Here is a 24,095-nt window from a genome sequence, read left to right as displayed (position 1 = left end):
GAAAATGAGATCAAATTCCCTCGGGCCAACCAATCCATTACATTTGGGTGTCTTAATTAGGCAAAGGAAATTACTTGGACGTCTCTAACAGCACAGAACTGCAATTGGGCTCAATCATATGGAGGCTTTTGTTTTGACACTTTGAACAAATTGGTGGCAATGCACATTATACAGCAGATTGAAAACATAGCGGTGTGATTTCCTGAAATGAAACTGTTTGTAGTCCGCCAATTACATAAAAATCATATTATGTTAGATCACACGTGTAAAAGTGTGTACGCACACAAACACACACACACACACACACCATGCATACAATTACACAAACAAATTATACTCATTTCTTCTGTTTTTTTTTTTGCCTCCACACATCAGAACATAAAACGAACTGGTGGTGATGGTTTTTCTGTGGATAGTGGTGCTTATGGTGATGTTGTTGCATGTGTTGGTGTTGTTTTGCTTGCGTTGGTGTTGCTGTTATTAGAGTTGTTGTTGCTAGTGTAATTGTTGTCGTGATGGTGTTGATGTTGGTGATGGTGTTGTTGTTGCTAGTGTTATTGCTGTTGTTGATGATGTTGTTGTTGTTGCTAGTGTTATTGTTGTCAGTGATGGTGTTGTTGTTGGTGATGGTATTGTTGTTGGTGGTGATGGTGTTCTTGTTGGTGATTACGTTGTTGTTGCTAGTCTTATTGTTGTCAGTGATGGTGTTGTTGTAAGGGATGGTGGTGGTGATGGTGTTGTTGTTGCTAGTATTATTGCTGTTGGTTATGGTGTAGTTGTTGGTGATGGTGTTGTTGTTGTTGTTGTTGTTGTTGTTGTTGTTGTTGTTGTGCAGTAACTTACAGCTCGTTTAGCTGAAGACTCTGGAAGAGCTGCCAGGAGAGGGTGGAGAGGGGATTCTTCGACAGGTTTCTGTGGAGGAAGCACAGGGACAGAGACAGAGGGGGGGTTCATGAGTCACCAGCAGGAAATGGGAGTAGGGTTGGTGGAGGGGGGAGGTGGGATATAGGGGGGTTGGGGGACAGCTTCAGGGAGGGGGGGGCAGCTGCATAGAGGTCTCCAATGAGGACAAACTCAAACATCTCTGAGTCACAACCTAACCCAATAGAGCACATCTCATAGGGAAATAAATTACCTAATAGATAAATAACAGCAGAGATGTAAAGATTGAGAGATCTCGGAAGGACTTTTTGTTTTGCCCTGCTTTTTTAAAAGGCAGGAAATTGAATCGAAGGGGAGTTTGGCGTTGTAGGAAATGATTTGCGTAAGGAAGGCCTTTGGTGGGAGACGAGCGCTCAGGGCTCGGCGCTCCAGATGGATAGCGCGTCTCTGCAGACGTGACTAAGAGACACTGATGCAGTGATACCATCTGACAGGAACCATACAAACCACATGCAGCCTGCAGCGCTGCCCAAAACATGCAATAAATAAAATGAGCCACATGACGCACAGATCACATTAGTGCCCTGCTTTGATGGATTGCACTGATCTGAATTGAATGGCTACATGGTGCGCTGCCACTCGCGATGGCGGGAGCTGTCAGTATGGCACTGTCTGGTCTAAATAATTCCGGTCATTTCAGCAGGCAAAAAACCGCAGTCACCAGCAGCACCGAGTGCCACCGCGTCTTCCGTTACGTAATCGTGGTTTCTATCACACACCCTTCTGCCTGAATTACTTTCATTGTCCTGACTGCTCCCTCCTCTTCCTCTTGGAGTGGTGAGGGTAGCAGTGCATGAGAAAGCAGAGGAATTGGCGACTCGATAATGAGTATTGATCCGTGCACAAGTGAAGGGGGAGGTCCTGGCAGGAGGCGATGGTGGGAGGGGGGCGTCATGAGGCGTAAATTACAACAGCGCGCACGCGTGTGTGTGTGTGTGTGTGTGCGTGTGTGTGTGCAAGTGTGTGTGTGTGTGTTCAGTTCATCCTCGGGGTCTTCCACGTAGTGTGTGAGGGATCTAACAAGTGCTGCTTTCTGCTTCTCAAGCCCATTGCCATGGCAACACAGAGCCTTTTATGCCCCTGCGATGGATGCGGTGGGAGGAGTTTATTTGTCTCTTTCTCTCCTTCTCTCTCTCCCTCTTCTTCTCTCCTCTCTGTCCTATCTGTCGCTCTTTCTATCTTTTCTTTGTCTCTGTCCTATTCACTTTCTCTCTCTCTCTCTCTTTCTTTTTTCTCTCTGTATCACACAGGTCTTAATCATTCCTTTCTGATTTCGGTCCCATCATAACTGAGTGTGTTTTTTGAACAGTGAGGTTTTCCTCCCTGACGTATCACCACACTACCTTCCTCAATCTTAGCGTGTGTGTCCTTTACGATCCACGGGAGATTCATTTGATGTCTCCGGCGGGAACGCGTCGAGAAATAAAACACCCTTTGACGAAGTGCACCAGAAAGAGAGGTGACCCCGATGGGCCTGCTGTAAAGCATTAGAAACAGGACAAAAAGAGGCGAGTGCATAAACAAAGATGCTATGTGCTCGTCCTTGTCTTTATGAACATGCAGAGGAGACCAACCTTTGGGAGTGTGGAGGAGAATATAAAGTTACTAATAACCTTGACTGTGTCCTTGCCAGAATTCTCCAACATCACAGCCTGTGTGTGTGAGTGTGTGTGTGTGTGTGACTGTGTGCATGTGTATTGTATGTAAAGACATGTGTGTGAGTGTGAACTAAGTGCCTGTATTTGTGTGTGTGTGTGTGTGTGTGTGTGTGTGTCATGTGAAATGGGGTGGTTAGGCAGCAGGGAGCACAGTAGAGTAGCATGTGTAGGAGTGTGTGTGTGTGTGTGTGTGTGTGTGTGTGTGCGTGTGTGTCTGTCTGTCTGTCTGTCTGTCTGTCTATCTATCTATCTGTCTATGTGTGTGTGTGAGGCAAGAGTGTGTGATAGGCAAGAGGGTGTGAGAGGCAAGAGAGTGTGTGAGAGGCAAGATAGTGTGAGAGGCAAGAGAGTGTGAGGTAAGAGTGTGTGAGAGGCAAGAGAGTGTGAGAGGCAAGAGTGTGTGATAGGCAAGAGAGTGTGAGATGGAGAAGGACACAGTGAAAGAATCAGACAGAGAACTTTCGGGTGGGCAGCTTACAGATGGGAGCAGAGGGATTTCAACCTCAAAGACATGAGTGAGAGAGGGAGGGAATCATTGAGGGGGAGGGAGGGAGGGCGGGAGAGCGGGAGGGATGGAGAGGAAGGGATGCATGGAGGAGGGGAATGAGGGATTGAGAGAGAGATGGAGAAAGGAATAGAAATAGGTAGGGACTGAAAGAGGAAGAGTAAGAAAGTTTTGAAACATCTTTCAGACATTAAGTCAAATTGAAAACCTTCCGTATCAGTGATTCCATGTCAGTAGGTGTTACAATGAGGGAGAGAGAGGGATGGAGAGAGGAAGAGAGAGAAGGATGGAAAGAGGGATGGAGAGAGGAAGAAAGAGGAAGAGAGAAGGATGAAAGAGGGATGGAGAGAGAGATGGAAAGAGGGATGGAAAGAGGAAGAGAGAGGGATGGAAAGAGAGAACATAGTTGGATTGAGAAAAGGACGGACAGAGGGAAAGAGGATGTGAAGAATAGTGAGATGAAGGGAGCAATTGAGATGGAGGAAGAGATCAAAATGGAGGAAGAAATGGATCCTTAAAAGGCTGTGAAGAGTGACTCGCGCCTCAGTAGCAGGAAGTGCTCTGTGTTAAAGGTCAGTGCTTGCTAGCAGTGTGAAAAACACTGCCCAAAGTGAGTCCAAGGGGAGGAGGCTGAACACCCGGGCGAATAAATAAATAAGCCATCAAGCTCAGACACACAGAAGTGATTACTCAAAATGGGAAAATTAATGGCGTATAAAATCAGTTTCAGAACAAACAGGTCAGCAGATTTCAACATGGGGTCTTGGAGGACAAAGATGCTTTTTTTTCAATGTTGTGACAAAATAATGTACAGTATGAGCTTAGTTAAATGAGCCACACAGCGTTACCCTACATAACTCTTCTGAAACCGTGAAAACATTTCACCCTATTTTCTGTTTTCTGTTTTTGTACTTTTCTACATGCAGTATATTGTACATGTTCTGCTACTACTCCTTTACAACTCTATTTTTAAATTTCTTTCAATATATTTTTCTTTCCATCCAGTTTTTATTGCTTCCAACTCCTGGGAACATTGTAGGTTTGTGCTATAGCTGTCCGCTGCTGGCTCGGTAAACGTGTGAGAACACACACGCTGAGAATTACATCTCTTCCAACATGACTTTACACACCCTGCGAAGCTGCTAAAAGAAAATCAACCACAGAGAGCTCCTTTCGCCTACCGCTAAAGAGAAAGAAAGTTACACCTTAAAACCGATGCCAAGCAGGACCTATTTTTAAAATCTGAGAGAAAATAAGTAATTTTATGCATACCCAATTGAAAAAGCAAGCCAGATAAATTTCTCTGCATTGGATTTTCATAGAAAAAACATCGCTCATGGATTTTATCCACTACCACCAATTTGAATCTAAATGACTTGGCCGTAGCAGTCTCAAATATTGACAAAACTGACAAATCAATAGATGTATTAATTTAGCGCGGGTGGGGGGAAGACTGTAATTACGATGCTGTTAATCAGGCTCCTTGCTCTGGTGAGGGTTAACTGGCAGGTGAAGGGGTCAAGTGAGAGCAATGCATGATGGGTCATTCATTTCCCGGGCCCGGAGGTCAGCGGGGGTTTTTGCCTCCGGAATGGCGTTTAATCACGCCGGTCCATGAGTAGCCAGGCTCTGGCTTACGCACAGCTAATTAGGGCTCATTCATAGCAGCTGAGGAGGGGAGGGGGGAGCCAGACAGGAGCAGACTGAGGAGGAGAGGGGGAGCAAGAGGAGGAAAACGCTTTGATCTGTGCTGAAATATATGACTAACTGTAGTTTGCTTTCTAAATGCGCGTGGTTAAGCACTGCCTGTTAGCAAGCCGTGCATGCATGCTTTCAGCTCAGCGGAGACGGGCCAAATCTGTGGCGAACCTGTGCCAGTTCCTGGCCAGAGCCGTTTCAGTCAAGTCAGATGCCACTGCTGCCTCTGCTTCATTTCAAACATTGAGAGTCTGTTGTTTATGTTGCAAGTGGGCCGGTGTAGCATTTTATTGTAGCTTTTTAATCAGGCGTGAAATGGCCTGATTGAGGACAGTTTGTGCTGGAGTAAAGCAGAAGCATCTTCACGCCGCGTGTGATTCTGACAGGACATCAGAGAGAGATATCAATGTGAAGCCGATCCATCACAGAGCGGGGGGAGTCGCATCGATTCCACGACAAGGCAGCGTGTCACACGTGTTCGTCAATTATATTATAGATCCATATTGAATGGCTATTGCCGGCTCAATGTGAAATTTAACCTGTAGCTACCTCCCGACTTTGATGGCCACGTTGAGAACCTCACAGCCATAACATTCCCTCAATGCAGAATTCATGTAAGTTTGTATGCTAATCGCCATGGCAATACATTTGTGCAGCACTCCACAGGACGCCCTTATAGTCTGTTAAATGACTTTGCTAAAAGCACCTCTGGAGTCTCTTTCGTCAGGATTTAGCTCCTCTAAGAGGCCTCATGGTGAGGCACAGAGAGCCACTGTCTCTGTGTTTTCTGTTTACCGTCACGCCATAGCTTAGCGCTTCCCTTCCTCTCTGTGTGACACGACTCACGTGTCGCTCCATTATTCATGTTCCTGCCAAATAACTCTTTCAAAAGCGGAGGAGAGAGAGACTAACGGGGATACTGTGCTTCCTGCAACCCCGTGGAGGCTTTTAGGAGGTGGAGGCAAGTCTTTAGCAATAAATATAAATCTGGGGGAAGTTATCCGTAAAAGTTTTTTGTAAAAACCCACATTTATAATACATGGGTTTATTTATGAAGCCTATTTGTGCGATCACTTTGAATTATCGCACCTGAAATTATAGACTTCCACATTCAACAGCTCTTGGGGAAAAAAATCCCCTATGTCTTAAATAGTTATAAATCGACAGCGAGTCAAGTAAACATATAATCACTAAAAACACATTACTGTTTCAGATCATGCGGGCAGCGAAAAGCAATGTTTTATGATTCTTCACCACAAGCATGCATGGACTTAGTTCCCATAAGACATTAAACATTCAAGCGTTTTGTTATGTGCAGCACCTTTTAAATCCCCACATCCCAGACCTCACACAATATTCATACTCATTGTTAGCATACTCTGCGTTCTATATATCAAACCCTAGGAAGTACGTGCTGGGTAAAGAGCCAGGTAAAGATTAGGCTAAGGTCATTCTTATCCTGCACACAAGGATGCTCTTTCTGTCTCTGAGCTGTCTTATGAAGAAACCTTTGCAGGATTGGACTTGTTTTTTCTTACTTTTTGGAATGACTAGGATTAGAAATACCTCATATATATATACACACAAATATATATATATATACAGTATAGAAGTATTGCAAAAGTTAAAAGACTAACAACCATGCGACTCCTAAACATGTGGATGTCTCCTTCCTGACCGTCAGTGAACAGAGGTGATGTAATTGAGCGATAATGAATGCGTTTGACTAAGCCAGAGTTCTGCTCTATGCTGCTGGTCTTCAGCCGTATAGTAGGTCAGTGTAATCCCTTAACAAATGGTAATATCTCTCCCTTTTGGGTTAGAACAGGAACACGGCTCTCTCTGTTAAACAGAAGCACTGAAGTGACTAAGCTAGAAGAAATAAAGTGACCCGTTAATTAAAAACAGGATTAGTTGAGGTGTCAGGTCCCATGGCATTTGTTCTACTCTGACTCTCAAATCTCACCATTGGTGTCTCTTCTTTTTCTGTCAACTCACACCATGTAGGACTGCTCTTTATTCCCCAATGGCAAATCAAATAGTCTTCCTGTCTCTCTATACTTCTGCCTCTCTGTATCAGGGTGAAGATGGCTTCTACCAAGGACATGTATTTTAATTTCATAAAATACATGTAATGTCAATGTTACTGGGAAAAGTACTAGCAAAGCAACAAAATGAAAAAAAATCGCTCTAACGCCATGATTAAACAAACAACAGATAATTAAGCATTAACAGACCTATTTTATAAAGGAAGTGAGAACTGAAAAACTGATGCTAGCTCCGCATGAAAAGCGAGGATACACATTTTTTATTGCAACTGGCCACTGTTTTTCTAGAGGACGCAGTTCGTACCCGTGCAACATGGCTGTCACTGACCGTCCCTACTGCGGCGTACCTTCTCCTACTGTGTCTTATCAGCATGACACTCAAAGCAGCAGTATCCCAGCCCATCGCCGCTACGTCCTTCCCTTAGCATAACTTCTCAGAGATGGACATCCTCGCTTTTGACAGCCACTTGTTTGCAGCGAGTCACACCAGCCAATCGGCATTCGAGTGCAGATCGTTGCGGCGAGACGTTTGGCGGCACGCTCCTGCGCTGGCCTGGTGTGAGTGCGGGCGCTGCGTTTAGCATGATTGTGGCGCTGGTTGAGGATGATGAAAAGAGAAGACGGAGGGTCATGCTTTCAGATGCGACCCCAGTGGGGGAGATGCCCATTTCGCTCCCTTCTGACCCAGTACAAATGAGGATAAATACTCTCCAGACATGACCAGTCTGCCAGCCCCCGGCTAGCAGGAGAGGGAGATAAGAGAGAGGCAACAGAGGGAGGGAGATGAAGAGAGAGAGAGGGGGGGAGAGGGAGAGAGAGAGACAAAAAAGGGAAGCAACAGTGTGAGAGAGCGAGAGAGAGAAAGAAAGAGAAAGAGAGAGAGACAGACAGCTTTGGATGCTCCACTAGCCGTTGTCTCTCTTCAGGGGTTTTGGCTCTCTGCTGCTTTCGCCTGCGTCTCCCCAATTACACCTGACGACCCCCCCTCCCCATCATCACCCATCTCCACGGCAACAGGGCTCCATCCCAAACTCCATCCCCTCTCACAGCGTAAATGCTGACCGTTTCCCTGTAAATCCCCTCAAAAGAGCGAGGGGCAGAGTTGAAGACTAAATCTGTGTGAGTAAGTAACTAGATGAATAAATAAATAAACGCTAAATCGGCGCGAGTGACTAAATAAATAAATACCTAAGGACGGGGTGGGGGTGGGAGTGGGAGAGGATGAGCACGGCTCTGTTCGCCTGGGCGTCTTCCCAGAGACAGAGGCGTGAGACGGCCTTAATGAACAACGTGAAAGCTGTCAGGCTGCCCGCAGCTGGCGCCGTGCCACCCTTCCCTCCCCTGGAGCAGCGCGAGGTTGGCACTCGCCGCACGGCCCTGCCCTGCCACCTGGGCGCGCCATCTTGAGCTGGTTTGATGAGATTTCCTGAGCAGTGCGAGGAGGGCAGATGGCACAGATAACTGGCACTCGGGTCATGCCGTTTGGCACTTCGCCTGGCTGCCCCAATGAAACGTTGTGGCACCACCTTGGCCTGCCAGGTTCCGCAAGTACTTAAGTCCCCCCGGTCCAGCACGACTGGAAACACCAGACAGGGCAAACCAGCACAGGACCAGCAGAGGAGGGAGGGTGGGTAACAGTTTCAGATCATAGGTCTAAATGGGAGAAAGTAGCCAATTAAAAGCTGCTTAAGAAATTCAGAAATTCTTGGCTGCCTCCTTCGTCTCTTGTGTTTGAGTGTATTCCAGGTGGGCCGGCGCTGTACACAGACATCAGTCTGGACTCTGCTGAAGTTGCACACAGTACCTCTAAGGTGGGATCAGATGAAACTGCTATCCTGACTGAACTCCCAACCAGTGTTCTCTACAGAGCTGCTTTAATTATGCCCTAATTAACGTTTCATCTTTTTTCTCTCTGAATTGTGACTGTTGATGATTTTATATGCTATTCTTCATCTCAATAGATAGATAGATAGATAGATAGACAGACAGAGAGATAGATTGATAGATAGATAGATAGATAGATAGATAGATAGATAGATAGATAGATAGATAGATAGAGAGAGAGACAGACATATAGATAGATAGATAGTGTGGAATTTGGTGTTGAATTTGTGAAAGATGTTTAAAAAGCTGATAGCTTTGGCACCAGTCTCAACAGCATGCAGTAGCTATATAAGATGAGTGACAGGGACGGATGGTCTGGGAGAGGCAGAAGAGTTAACTCCAGCCGGAGCTGGTTGAGACGAGCGGGGAGCCGTGGAGTTCCTGGGGCATCCGCCATTTATCATGTCAAAAACCTCCATAAGCAAAACAAAAATGTGCAGAGTGTGTGGAGGTGCAGTGAACCGGCAAAAAACAACCAGCGCACTTGAGAAATCCCCACTTGACTCACACACTTCCTCTGCCAGCTCCTCTCAGTCACTCGCAGGGCCTTTGGCTTATGGCTTACAACATGATATCACCGCTTCCTCCATAGCTACGGCTACAGCGCTTAAACGCAGCGCGTCCGTGGCGCTAGCCTTAGATGTTAGCTCGGTTACACGGGATCCGTTTGCGTTTTAAGATTGGCCCCTTGTTTCTTCGGCGGGTCTTGCGCAATCAATGAGCCGCCAGAAGGAGGCGTGTTAATGTCATTGGCATCTCGGCACACCACTTCCACTGATAACAGACCTAATGAGGCCTTGTTGCTCGGAGACTTCACAAGGCCGGGGCGAGTCGAACGAGTGAAGGAGCAAGTGAGCGGCGTGCCAAAATCTCTCTCTCTGTCTCCTGATATTACAGAGCTTATCGCTCGCTTCGCCCACCTCTCTTCCTTTAACTTGGTCCAGTTTTAATTAGATCATTACCACAAGCGATTTAATTAATACCACGAGTGGAGCAGTTTGCATTAAGTCCGCACCTGGATGCCTTGGTCGGCTATCAAACCGTCAGCTCCGGGATTGGTTTTTCAAGGACGGGCTTTCTGCAGTAAGACATCACTTGGCCCGAGAAGAGCGCAGCTTCGGAGTCCCAGAGATGAGCTAATAGTGAACATCCGTATGTCTCCTGAGTGGGGCTCATTATAAATGAATTGAAAGTTAGCTCTCTGTAGTGGAAGCCAATTCAGAAGATATACTGGGAGCTTTTATGGGAACGAATGAGAGCTATCTGCAAATGGCGCTTACTGAAAATGGATTTCACACACACACACACACACACACAGACACACACACACACACAGACACACACACACACACACATACACACACACTCGCTCACTGCCACTGCCTTAGCTCCTGCTGGTGATAAGGGGATCTTTAAATGGACGTGGACACTGAGACAGTGATTGGCTTTCAGGGCCATCAGAAACAATAGGCGAGCCAACAGCACACAAAGAGAGAGTCTTACAGTCCAGAGATGCTGACTCGCCTACTCCTTGCCTTGTCTCGAGGCAAACAAGCTCATTTAAGGGCTTTCCTGACGGTCTGGGTTACCTGCTGCTGGGGATCTGCTTCTCTCTTACCACACATGAAAAGGAGGAAAGATGCTCAAGGTAACACTGTGTGTGTGTGTGTGTGTGTGTGTGTGTGTGTGTGTGTGTGTGTGTGTGTGTGTGTGTGTGTTTCCCACCCTTATCTTATTTCAGCAGATGTCTGTTGAAGCAGAGGCACCTTTCTGACTGAGTGTGTGTGTGTGTGTATGTGTGTGTGTGTGTGTGTGTGTGTGTGTGTGTGTGTGTGTGTGTGTGTGTGTGTGTGTGTGTGTGTGTGTGTGTGTGTGTGTGTGTGTGTGTCCATGTTTGTGTTTGTGTGTTGGTGTGTACACAGGGTGTCAGGACTTGAGCAGGCCTCTGTCTGTCAAACCAGATGTGCTGAGTGTAAGGGTCGCCCGGGCAACACAGCCTCTTCCAGGATGAGGATGCTCACATCACAGCACTCAGTAGAGAGGGCCACAATGGCATCCTATTACAGGTGTGTTGGCACCTGCCTCATCTATATTCATTGTGTATGCCACTGGCTTTGAAAAAAATAGTGTCACTCCAAAGCACTTTAGTAGTCAAACCACATGAAATTTAAAAATGCTTTGTGAACCCAACACCCATGTTAACAAGGTTCAGAGCCCAAAAGTCTTGGCCAGAAATGTGTATAATGTGTGTTTTTTTATATATATATATATTTCAGCACCTCTGAATATATATATATATTTAAATGTATGTTTACAGTTGATTTAAACAAAAAATAGACGAATGCCAGTAAGACTGGGCCTGAACTGAAAGCTTAGTTCCTCTGTTTGTTTGACAGGTGCTGCTTTATACAGAACTAACAATGAAACGGAGAAACACCTGAGGTAAGTACTCAATTATTCATCCATGTACCTTTTCGAAATACATGGAAAACTATAGTTCCTAATCAAAAACAGCCCCTGGGTTTTTGATAAATTAGTTTGTTTTTGCAGAGAGAGTTAAAAAGGCTCAACAGTGTTATACTAAACTTTCTAAATAAAATGTAATCGAATTAAACAAAATATAATTGCAAAGTACAAAATTCTAGTCTCCAGTCTCTAGTCGGTTTGTTTTTGTATATTAAAGATCAAAGCTCTCATTGGCTACTCTACTTCAAAATAAAAACATGTTGTTGTGAAAAATCCTACACTTTGCCCCAATAATCTAATATGTGTGAAAGAGAGAGTGCTTCAGTCAGGTTAGCCATCTTCTCCCGAGCCCATCTGTACTGCTGTGAGCACTGGAAGAATTTCCCTGTTGGACTGAGAGATCTATTTAGAGTGTCTCTTTTTAATGACGGAAAATAGCAAGTAGGACAATTCCCTGAACCTCGCCCCGCACGGTTCAACTGGAGGGTGGCCCGTATGGCTTTCCTTTTAGAGAAGCTATTGATCTAAGCGGGGTGTCATACAGCCTGACACAGCCTCCCCTGAGAAAGAAAGAGAAGAAACAGAAAGAAAGAGAGAGAGAGAGAGAGGAGAAGAAGGAGAGAATGGTGGAGAAAGAGAAAGAGAAAGAAGAGAGAGCTGGAGAGGGAAAGAAAAGGAGAGGAGAGGGGGGGTGGAGGAGGGAGAGAGGGAAGGGAGAAAGAGGGAGAGCGATGGAGAGTGAGAGAGAGAGATGGAGTGAGAGAGAGAGAGGGGGAAATGGAGAGAGGGAAGTGTCTGTATTCGGCTCATCACGCAGACTATGGCCATTAGCCTCTTACCCTGGCCCTGCTTGAGAGCAGAGGTATGTGTCATAACACATTGGAATCTTTAAAAGACATGCGCACACACACACACACACACACACACACACACACACTCATACAGAAAGACACAGATGCCCACGTATGCGCACACACACTCATACAGACAGACACAGACATGCACACACATACAAATAGACACACAAACACGCACACTCTCTCACTTACAAAGAGACACACTCTCTCACTGTCACACGCACAAACTCAATCTCTCATGTACATATTCACACACAGACACAAAGCACACACACACACTAGCGTGTGCTTAGAAGCTTGCTCTCTGTCTGAGGCTATAAAAAGCCTTGTCTTGATGTGAGCTGAATGTAAATAACTGGCCGAGATGTATTTTCTAAGGGTGCAGTTATAGAACATATTCCCCGACTCAAAGAAGCACAGCATAAATATGAGGACACAGCCATAGGATGGCCATTATAATGACTCATAGGAGTCTTATTAAGCTATTGATCCACATCAAAAGGAGCACCACTGCACCATTTGACTACAGTATCTTCATTCACTGTTTGACATGCTATGCTGTTCCATAAGACAGCTGCTGGTCAGGTCACCCAGTCTTTGGCTCTCATCAGAGGTCTTTGCTATGTAAGCTGCTGTGTTAGAAGATGACGTTATAGAGTACACAGTAACTGTTGAAACGACTCCATTTGCAATGCAATGAGGGGGGTGGGGGGTGTTACATGCATCTGACGGACAGCCAATCATCCTCGTCGTGGTGACAGGTTTACCGGTGACGTCAGGGCCGCTCCAGGAGCAGGTGGCTCTGTGGGAGTCGGCGTTGCCGTTGCCAACGGGACCAAACAACCTTTCCCCGCCGAGCACACACACACACACACACACACGCACAGGGCATCACAGTGTGAACTTGCCCACATTTCTTTCCCCTTGAGTACGGTTTCATATTCACACAGCTAACATGCATGTGTGCGTATGCTATTTAAACATCTATGGAGTGCTTACAACAGGGAGAAAAAATGTGTTTGGAGAGAAACTAACAACCACTCAGCTGTGAAATGGTGTGAGTGTATAGGCTCTGCTCTTACAGTGTCAGGGTTTTCTAACACACCTGTTTAACAGAGTGAGTGCAGCCCCTGCAAAACTCAGTGGGATGCTTCTTAATCCCTCTGCCTTCAGAAGAAGTTTTCTGAGGAACAATTGCCCCAGGTATGACGGTAACAATTGCCCCAGGTATGACGGCCTGCTGAAAAACCATGAAAGAAAGTGGATCCTGGGAGGTGGGGCTCTGGCTGTGCGAGAGAAATGGAGATCTCTGAATAGATTAGAGGATGTGCTTGGCTATACCCCCCACCATGGTCAAAAGCAAACTAACCAATTCTGCATCACAATGTTGGAGCATTTAGAATTCCTCGGAATAAACATCATTTTCAAACTACTTGCTTTTTTTTGTCTTTTTGAAGAGCAGGTACTTTATATTCTGTCACCAAATATTATTTGACATGAGAATAATTGGTCACCAAATGCATAATATAATAAGCCCCTGGCAGTCCAGAAACAGAGGGAAGTGAAAAGAAAACCAATATAAAGTATCTTTCTAACTCACATTTGTCTACAGCTCAGAGGACGAAATGGGAAAAGAATAATTTAGTTATTCACTGACAATAGCTGTGAAGCAACTAAATTATTGCAGACAAAGACAAGCACAATGGCTTTTCTCATGGGGTATCTCACCACTACACACAGAGGCCCTCGGCATCACATGTAAGTCTATGAGTGTACAGTCTCTGTGTTTTAATGTTAAAGAAACATTAACAAACACATTTTTTTACAATAGAGGTTTGCAAAATGCTCCTCTATTCACTATTAAAATTATTTTTTATAATTGTTTGCGGACATGTAGTACATCCAGTACATCGAGAGGTTGTATTATTATTATTATTATTATTAAACATTTAAACCCCCACGAAAGAGAGAGGGTTAGATCGGTCCCCTTCATATTAGTGTCCTCTCATATTATGTACTTCATTCATTACAGTTATTATTATTATTATTGTTATCATTGATATTATCATTATTAATAATAATTCTAAATTTCCTCTTACAGAAAATTATTATTAATAATAATAATAATAATAATAATAATAAAGATAGCCTTAACTCAGTAATTTGGGTATGGGCTCTTTGCTTTTTAAATCAATGTTCCTCTTCCGTCTTCATTGTAGCTTGCATATAATGGTTGATTGTGAAAATAAATGATGTTGTTGTTGTTGTTATTTATTTAGGCGCTAGCTCTATTGAACGCTAGCATCTCTGGGTCAGCTGCTGTGATTACTCCTCTAATCACTATGGCTACTTAAAAGAGTTTAACTAGAAGGGCACCCGGAGAGCACAGACCTCCACCAAGGCCAAACGCCCAATCTCACAATGTTGAAGAAAGTGAAAAGAAATTCCTGGATCCACCCCTTGATTTAATGGCTTCTTCCTTGGCTTGTGCTCCAGCCCCCCCACCAGGTTTCATGAACATCTGCCTGTTCGTTTTTGTGTAACCCTGCTGACAGACCAACAAACAGACAGACAGGCCGACAAAGAAACCGTACTGAAAACATAACCTCCCTGGGGGAGGTAATAATGTCTTCTATCATCATTATCCGCAAGGAGAGAGCAACAACTTCAACAGGTTTGTACTCCTACAAGCAGTCTATTGTACCAATTACATCATACATGTTTAGGTGTGAAGTGGGTAATGATGCCAAATAACTCCAAATCCAGTTCTGAGTTTGTAGTGAAACTAAGGTGTTATCACTCCCACTCCAGTATGGTTCTTCTCTGCGTTTTAAGGACCCCTTTGGGAGTCTCTCAAGGAACCATATCAGGCTCTGTGCCAAAATGGCCTCAGTATAAGAAAAGGTCCCTCTTACAGAGAATGGTTCTCTAGATAGGAGGAATGGACAAAAGCATTCCTCTGACTAACTCCACTGGTGATGGGGGGGGAGGGGGGTCCTCTAATGATCTGATGGCAAATGGTTCTTCAAAATATGTATGTACAGAGTCCTCTGAGCACATATGGTTCTCTTGGTAGGATGAGCAGGCAAAAAGGTTAATCTGACAGTAAATGGTTCTCCTGGTTGAGCAGAGATGGATGAGCAGTACAAACAGGAGGAACCATCACAGACAAAATAGGCTGACAAAGACCAAAGAAGAAGAAGAAGAAGAAGAAGAAGAAGAAGAAGAAGAAGAAGAAGAACCAACAATGGGCTGCAGCTATTGAGGATAAACTAGGGGGGTAGCAAGAAGAAGTCATTGAAGAGGGTCTTTTTGAAGGGTAGTCAGAGTGACATTTGGGAGCTGAGTGTGGCTGAGCGTGGGGAGGCGGAAGGATTTAATGCTACTGACCTTTTGCACTGCGCCGTGATGCTCGCACGCCCAGATTTATTTGGTAAAATAAAGAGGCACCGTGTCGCACCAAGCCAGACAGTAACCTTTCATTTACTTTGAACAGACACTGAGGAGTCAGCCAGGTCTCATGCTCTTACACACACACACACACACACACACACACACACACTAAGGAGAAAGAAAGAGAGAGAGGGAGAGAGAGAGAGATAGAGAGAAAGAGAATGTGAGGCAAGAGAGAATGAGAGAGGGAGAGAGAAATACAGAGAGAGAAGAGAGAAGCCTGGTCACATCCCCAGTACTAACAAGGCAGATCCTGTGGAACTTAGTGACAGAACTCACAAGTTAATAAACAAGTGCACTGGTCATAGCACAAACACACACACACACACACACACACACACACACACACACACACACACACACACACACACAGTCATAGCTTGGGGTGGGCGAGCTGCAGAAACAATCATATTGCCATCTTTTTAACGCACAATCACAATCACGATCTGTGTACAGCTGAGGATATCCAGACACGAACCAGCCCATGGATTTATTTATTTTCACCATTTAAAACGCTATGGGCCTCATGCAGCAAAATTCTTTGAATTTGTTCTTATATTATTTTACAAGTTAGCTGAATTAGGTTTTCAAGGTTGGAAACTTCCAAGGCTTAACTGGCATGAGATTGGGACAAAGACTGATCAATTTGAGATTAATTTATTTGGATGCTAGCTTGAGGACTTTTCTTTGAGAAATATCTGACTGACTTTGAGTCCTTTTTTGGCTCCAGCTCCTTCTCCGCCATGTTACTAGCGGTTGAACATTTAACTGTTTTTACAAATGTGTCACACATGAAAGAGACCTATGAAAGAGACAAATTATATAATTTGGCCAATCAGCACAGCCATTTAGTAGGCAATCATTCTGTCGTTTTTTGTCAATGTAGCGTGGATCCACAGCATGTTTTATGTGTTTGAATACATTAACAGGAGGACATAAAATGTCACAGGCTCTACGATTCGCCTGACAAGTAGATCATGGATGTCTTCAAGATTGATCACAACATAAAATAATTGTTACACTCACACACACACACACACACACACCACGGTGACCCATCTCCGAGCAAAAATGGCCACCTTCCTCGACCTGACCCCTGACCCCTTTAATGACCAGACCACAAGCCCACACGTGTTTCTGGCACATTCCAAAGGCATTCCCCTGCCCACCCCACCCCAAGCTCCTGTCCACTCAGCTCAACACACACTTTGAGAATTAGGATGTGATGCGTTCACACACGTGGTGCTCGCACTCCCATCGTCGCCGTAGTTGGGGTTGCCGCCGCAGTCTTTGTCGCCGCACGGCCGTAGTCGTTTTTAATGACTCCACAATTAGCATGTCCATCTGCTGGGTTTGCGATGCGAGAGAAAGCAGGCTCTTTAACGACTTGGGTCCCATTCATTAAATGCTGATGAGCTACTCTACCAAAGCCTCACTGTCCGCCTGTGGGCTCACAGTGGAGATTACTGCCACCCATATTCATGTTTGGGACACACACACACATACACACACACACACACACACACACACACATACATGCACACACATAAACACATACTCATATGCATGCACGCACACATACACACACATGCCGAACACACACACAGACATACACACACGCTCACGAACACACGCACACACGCACACACACATACTGTATATACTCACATACACAAGCACACACACACTACACTACACTGACGATGAGGACAACATGAAAAGAAGAGAGTGTCAGTGTGGGAGTTGTTCACGACTCCTCTAGACTGCCAGGTGAGATGGGGTGAGAGGGAGCACACGTGTGTTTGTCTGTGTCTCCTCGTAGCCGTGGAGGATGCTGGGGGAGTTAGTGTGTGTGCTCTTTGTGATGGATATTGCCTCCTACAGAACACCAGGGCATCAAAACAGCCCTAGCAACACATGACAGCAGCACAAGAGCTCATGGAAATTAGACAGACTTTGTGTGTGTATGTTTGTGTGTGTGTGTGTGTGTGTGTGTGTGTGTGTGTGTGTGTGTGTGTGTGTGTGTTAGAGTGTGGATTGGGCCCAATTTTTCTCTCCGAACCCGGCCCGCGTCCGACAGAGTAGTGCCTGAGCTTGGCCCGAGCCCGAACAGCCATTCAAATATTTTGTCCGTACCTGACCCAACCCCGACGGAGTCAATGTCACTAATGACACATTTACGTACGTTTTTTATGAATAGCCTGCCTTTATTAAACTCGCCCATCGACGAGTGCACTCATGTAGTTCCTGGTAAACTGAACGGACAGAGTGAGTGAGTGAGTTTGTGTGTTTGTGTGTGTGTGTGTGTGTATGTATGTGTGTGTGTGTGTATATTTGTGTGTGAGTGTGTGCATCTGTATGTGTGCGTGTGCATACCTTTGTGGTGTGTGTGTGCCTGTGTTTGTATACAGGTGATTGTGTGTGTGAATGCACTTATGTGTATGTCTATGTATGTTTGTGTGTGTGTGTATCTGCATGTGCAAGTGTGTGTGTGTGTGTGTGTGTGTGAGTGAGTGAGTTTGTGTGTGTGTGTGTGTGTGTGTGTGTGTGTGTGTGTGTGTGTGTGTGTGTGTGTGTGTGTATGTGTGTGTGTGTGTGTGTGTGTGTTTACTCACATGTAACGCAGATGGGGGTTCTGAGCGAAGGCGCGTGGCTGAATCTGCCGGAGATTACAGTTCATGATTGTTCTGGAGGAGAAGAAAGAAAGAAAGAAAGAAAGAAAGAAAGAAAGACAGAAAGAGAGAGAGGGCAGAAAAAGAGAGCAGATAAAAAAAGTCAGACCAGACCAGTGTAGACAAACATCACAGACTTTATAGATAATAGACATGACTGCATGGATGAGTTCTTATTCAGAACCTAAATTAATTGTATTTTTGACTTATTCGCACACTTTATGATTTCTGAGCTATAATTTCGCACATCCGTAGATGATGTCAAGGAAAATAGAGGGAATTGGTGTGATGTGAGTGTTGCCTTTTGGAGGACTCATTAGGGTAATGATCTCACCTTCTCCTGCCTGTTCACCTCGTTCACTTCCTGAAATCAATTATGAATGTCCTGGTGAAGACATTGTTTACATATCTGCACCATTAATTGCTACAGAAATCTGCATTTCCATCACCGAACGTGAAACAAAAAGTGATTATGCAAACTCCCTCATCTGCAGAGCAGCCATTTTCACACCCAGGCATTATTATGGGATGGCTCTGTCTGATAGAGAGCTCTCTCTCTCTCTCTCTCTCCCTCTCTCTCTCTCTAACACGTGAGGGAGGCTTGTGTTTCATAGAGGATGGAGGCTTGTGTTTCTTGTGCCACTAGAGGAGATGAATTAACAGCTCAGGGTGTGTTCAGGTCCAACACCACTCTACTGCTCCTCTTTAGCCATTCCTTTGAGTGGCGGGATCACTTCACCACACGCCGATGCTCTTCCGTGGCCTTCCTTTAGGGTCAAAGGGCGTAGCCTTGGAGACAGGCTAGGGGAGGAGGATGTGTGTGTGTATGGGGGCGGGGGGGGCTTGGGGCAGGACTATAGACGTGAGGGGGGGCAGGTAAGTATGATGGTAATGGGAAAAATGCTAATTTAGCAGCTCGGGATATTGCACTTGGCCCCGCTGATAAGGGATCAAGTAGAATGACGGGGGAGGGATGGAGGGAAGGAGCACTCTGTCTCCGGGCGCTATGGAAACGCATGTCAGCAGGAGGTCATATGGAGGAGGCAGGGAGAGGGAAGAGAAAAGAAGAAGAAAAGAGAGGGAGAGGGAGTGAGAAAAAAAGTGAGACAGGTAGTGTGTGAGAGAAAGATAGAAAGTCAGGAAGATAGAAAGACGAGCAGAGAGAAGAAAGAGAGAGAAGAAGAAGAAGACCCGAGAAAGGGAGGGACTGAGAATAAAAGAAGGGAATAAGAGAAGAAATAAGGGCAAAGGATCAGCGCCAGAGGGAGAAGAATGGAGATATTGGAGACAGAAACAGAGAAAGAGTGAGGGAGAATTGGGAGAGAAAATGAGAAATAAAGAGATGAGATAGAGATAAAGAGATTTCCATTATTAATTGATACCCAAAAAAGACCACTGGAATTCTGGATTCATCTACGCCCCCACAATTCATTACATTTCAACCCCAAGATGTCAGTTGGTCTTAAAATGAACTAACCCATTAACCTCTAACACAGGTCATGTTCAGACCAGCACTGAAACTAACTAACCCACTAACCCTCTAACACAGGTCATGTTCAGACCAGCACAGCTATCCAACCACCAATCAGAGATTTCCTTATTACGTAACACCAAATTAATAAGGAAAACAAAAAATCCTATTTGGAACATTGGAAGAATTAAACAAAAACCATGAAACGAGAGCATCATTTGGCAGAATATTTCTCCACTGTCAGAGATATGAAGCAGAGATGGAACCTCACTATACGTATATATATATATATATATATAGATACAGTATATATACTGTATATAGGCTGTGACCATAGTCTGGCCATAGATAAAGGCAGACACAAAAAATCATGGTTACCCAAAGAGCAAAGGGTATGTGGTCACTGTATGACAGGGGAGGTAGACACAGAGATGCACTTTATTCTACACTGCAATAAGTACTTCCTTCAAAGACATCACTACCTCGATGAATTTAACAAATGTATTGCAAATTTCAAAACGCTGGCACAGCAGGAAAAACTTGCCATCATTTTGGGAGAAGATTCCAGCACCTGCCGATTGGCAGCAGGTTTTGTGGCCTCACTCCACAATGTGAGGGACAGCATTCCCTAATCAGTACCCTGCAACCGCCGCCCAACCACCCTATCCTCAGCCCCTCGTCTGTCTGCTATCCCCACCCAACCACCCTATCCTCAGCCCCTTGACTGTCTGCTTACACCATCTCTTCTGTACATGAACAAACGTGACGTCATGTCAATGAAGCCCTTTGAAGTGAACTGAAAATTGACTGGGAAAGAGAGAACAAGAGTGAGATAGACACCCAGCTAGGTGAGAGAGAGAGAGAGAGAGAGATGGGGAGAGACAGCAAGAGAGATATTGGGAGAGAGAGAGAGAAAGGTAAAGAGAAGGAAAGGTAGAGAGAGTGCAGTGGGGAAGGGGGAGATAGGATAAAGAAAGGTGACAGACAGAGTGAGAGAGAGGAGTGAATAGCGGGAGGAGGTGTGTGTGTGTGTGTGTGTGTGTGTGTGTGTGTGTGTGTGTGTGTGTGTGTGTGTGTGTGTGTGTGTGTGTGGGTGTGTGTGTGTGTGTGCGTGCGTGCGTGTGTGTGTGTGTGGGTCGAGGGTGTTTCTGCTGGGGATAAGAAGCGAGAGCAGAGGCAGGAGGATCCAGATCTGCGCTCAACCCAACTCAACTGAGCTCAGTGGGGAGAGCAGGCAGACGAAGGGGAAAAGCTAGCTTGAAATCGGCCTGGAGAGAGCAATCTGTCACCCTCACCCGCAGGTTTACCATGCCATCTCTGAGAGCACCTGCAAATACACTCACACCGCAACACACATACAAATACACACAACCACACACACACGGATACATACACACACACACACACACAAATACACACTCCTCATCAAACACACACACATAATCACCTACAAACGCTCCACTCCACACCTCACTGCAAACACACACACACACACACATTCACACACAGAAACACCACAGGCTGCTGACCACCTACTGCTGTGAGATAGAGGGGAATAATGAAGCACGAGGGGGCAGTAAGGCAAGAACAATAGCAATTACAGGCCCAATCTGGAGGCAGTTCTACATGAAGGTAGCTCCTAATGGCATTCATAGACCCACTGGGCTTCATCACGGTAGGGGGTTTTGTTGCGTACTGTTATATACTGATAGATATGTTCTTTTATCTCGATACAAAGAAAAAAAGCATTGTTTCTCGAACTTGTACATCACTGTAATGATAGATATATGGAGGTAAATCAGATGAAGAAAAGCTCACCAGTAGGGCATTTTCATAGAACTAAGTCAAAGTGACTGGACGTCCTCACTGCAGACGCACCGAATACCTTGAAGTTGGGGATTTTTCTTGAAACGTGTGTTCTAATTTCCATAGTCTAAGTGTGTGTAAAGTAATCCTCTAAGTGTGTGTGTAATAAATGATGATGATTAGCATGTTGCGCTTTAATGTTAATGCTAATTAAGGTTTTGCATAGTAGCTTATCTGTGGAAGCAAGAGTGGCAGCAGTGAAACACTCAACGCATTCACCTAAGGAAGGAAGGAGGGCGGGGGACTGCCTCCTGCCCCTAATTAAGACCTAAACCACCCACCCCCACTCCCAAAGGAAATGAAATGCTTATGGATGTACCTCCCAGAGCGAGTATTAATAAGACGGCCTCTAATCTGACAAAAGTCCTCCTCCCTCGAATGTCACTGCATAATTTGCACACAGTAACCAAGTGTTCATCAATTATTTATGAGGGTAAATGTCTGCTGTCTGCATGCTGTGGGTGGGTGGGTGGGTGGTGGTGGTAGTGATGGTGACAGTACTTACAGCCTCTCCAGTCCCGTGTACAGCTCCATGTCCACATCCTTCAGGATCTGCAGGCCTGTCCAGTTCTCAATGTGTCTGAAACAGAGACAACAACAAACGTCAAACTCCATATTCACATTCAACATGTCCACATCCTTCAGGATATGCAGGCCTGTCCAGTTCTCAGTGTGTCTGAAACAGAGACAAGAGCAGGTGTCTAAATCACGAGACCTCACACACGATCAACATGCAATGTGTCTGAAACAGAGACGAGAGCAGGTGTCTAAATCACGAGACCTCACACACGATCAACATGCAATGTGTCTGAAACAGAGACGAGAGTAGGTGTCTAAATCACGAGACCTCACACACGATCAACATGCAATGTGTCTGAAACAGAGACGAGAGCAGGTGTCTAATTCACTAGACCTCACACACGACCAACATGCAAATGTTCCTCAAGATCTGCAGAGCTGTCCACAGTTTCAATGTTTCTGAAACATCAGACATCAAACTCATTCCACCAGACATATATCAACATGTTTACGCTTTTTAGGATCTTTGGAGCTGTCTTACTCTGGATGCGACTGAGAGACAAAAGCACACATCAAACTCACTGAGCCTCACACATTACATCAACATGGTTACGTTCTAGGATCTGCTATTCTCAATGTGTCAATGTGAGACAAAAACAACAACAAACGTCAAACTCCCTGCACTTCACATTCAACATGTTCACCTTCTTCAGGAACTGCAGACCTGTCCAGATCCATGCGTGTCTGAAAGTGAGAGGATCTTTCCTCAAACTGCCAGCACCTCAGCTGTGTTCAATATGTCGGTGTTTATCACTTTCTATAGATTTCCGGTTCTATACATTCTTCAGAGACCAGAGCTGACGTAAAACTCTCTGAACATCACATGCATTCATGGTTGTATATGTGTCTCAAAGTCACAACTCATTGTTACATTGTTCATCAAATTCTCTAGACCTTGCATTCATTCAAAATGTCAATGTATGTCTGGTATGTCTGAAAGAGACATGTTCTCATTCTAGCACCTTCTGTCTGTACAAGTGGTATGTGGAATCATTCATCAAACTCACTGGACATACATTTACATATTTTCATTCTATCTACATGTGTATAGATTTATCCAGTTGGTGTGTCTCAAACAGACAAGAGAAGACAATGTGGCACCCCAGAGCTATTTCTTTTGATGTTGAAACAGTACCAGCAAAAGGAGCAAAAAGCATGAGATTAGAGATTGCTGGCTGATGTTGGTAGTCAACCTCTAGTTCCACAACACGGTGTTGTGTTGTGAGTGTGAGCGCATTGTTTACTTTATTGAGTTAACTATTCCCTTTGAAGATGCGATTGAGGAAGCCTTTGAGAGGAGGAAGCGGAGATACGCGGAGAGCTGGTGGCGGAGGCAAGGGAACGAGGTTGGCAAGCACACACAAGACCAGTGGAGATAGGTGTTAGAGGCTTTGTAGCAAAATCAACCACAACGGTTCTGTTGGATTTTGGTTTTCGAGGACGGTCAATCAAAAGAGATTTAAAGTTGTCTGAGGCTGCTGAAAAAGCAGGGCAGTGTTATGGATGAGGCACTTAGGCATGGGCGTGAATGTGGGCACACACAAACACACACACACACACACACACACACTCCTTACACGTCAAGGTACAACACATATTTGGAACAGTTTTAAACATCAAATCAGAGTTAATTGTTCTATGGTGATGTACTGTGAGGGAGTGCTGTGAAAACAGACACCCACACACCATGTGCATGCGTGAGTACATACACACACACACACACACACACACATACACACACACACACACACACACACATGCACATACACACTCTAACACATACACACACTTACATACACACACACACACATACCTGCTAATACTCACATACACACAAACACACACACGTACATGCACACACACATACACACACATACATGCTTACACTCACATACACACAAACACACACACGTACATGCACACACACACATTCAAACACCCCCACACAAACTGAAAACCAAATTCACATACACTTCAATTTATGCGCACACACTAC

General features: G+C 45.1%; 1 protein-coding gene across 2 annotated transcripts in view; it reads right to left on the bottom strand.

Annotated features, from left to right (window-relative positions):
- Positions 1–24,095, bottom strand: part of ntrk3b (neurotrophic tyrosine kinase, receptor, type 3b) — a 127,775-nt gene that overhangs the window by 75,224 nt on the left and 28,456 nt on the right. For both annotated transcript variants that reach the window (XM_031587037.2, XM_031587038.2), the window contains exons 2-4: positions 22,026–22,100; positions 18,127–18,198; positions 844–912 (exon numbers count right to left, since the gene is read on the bottom strand). In XM_031587037.2, the coding sequence (XP_031442897.1) occupies positions 844–912; positions 18,127–18,198; positions 22,026–22,100 (216 nt within the window). The remainder of the gene's footprint in view (positions 1–843; positions 913–18,126; positions 18,199–22,025; positions 22,101–24,095) is intronic.

Source organism: Clupea harengus, chromosome 20 (genome assembly GCF_900700415.2).
Source record: "Clupea harengus chromosome 20, Ch_v2.0.2, whole genome shotgun sequence".
NCBI classification, from domain to species: Eukaryota; Metazoa; Chordata; class Actinopteri; order Clupeiformes; family Clupeidae; genus Clupea; species Clupea harengus.
This window is presented reverse-complemented; position numbering and strand designations above follow the sequence as displayed.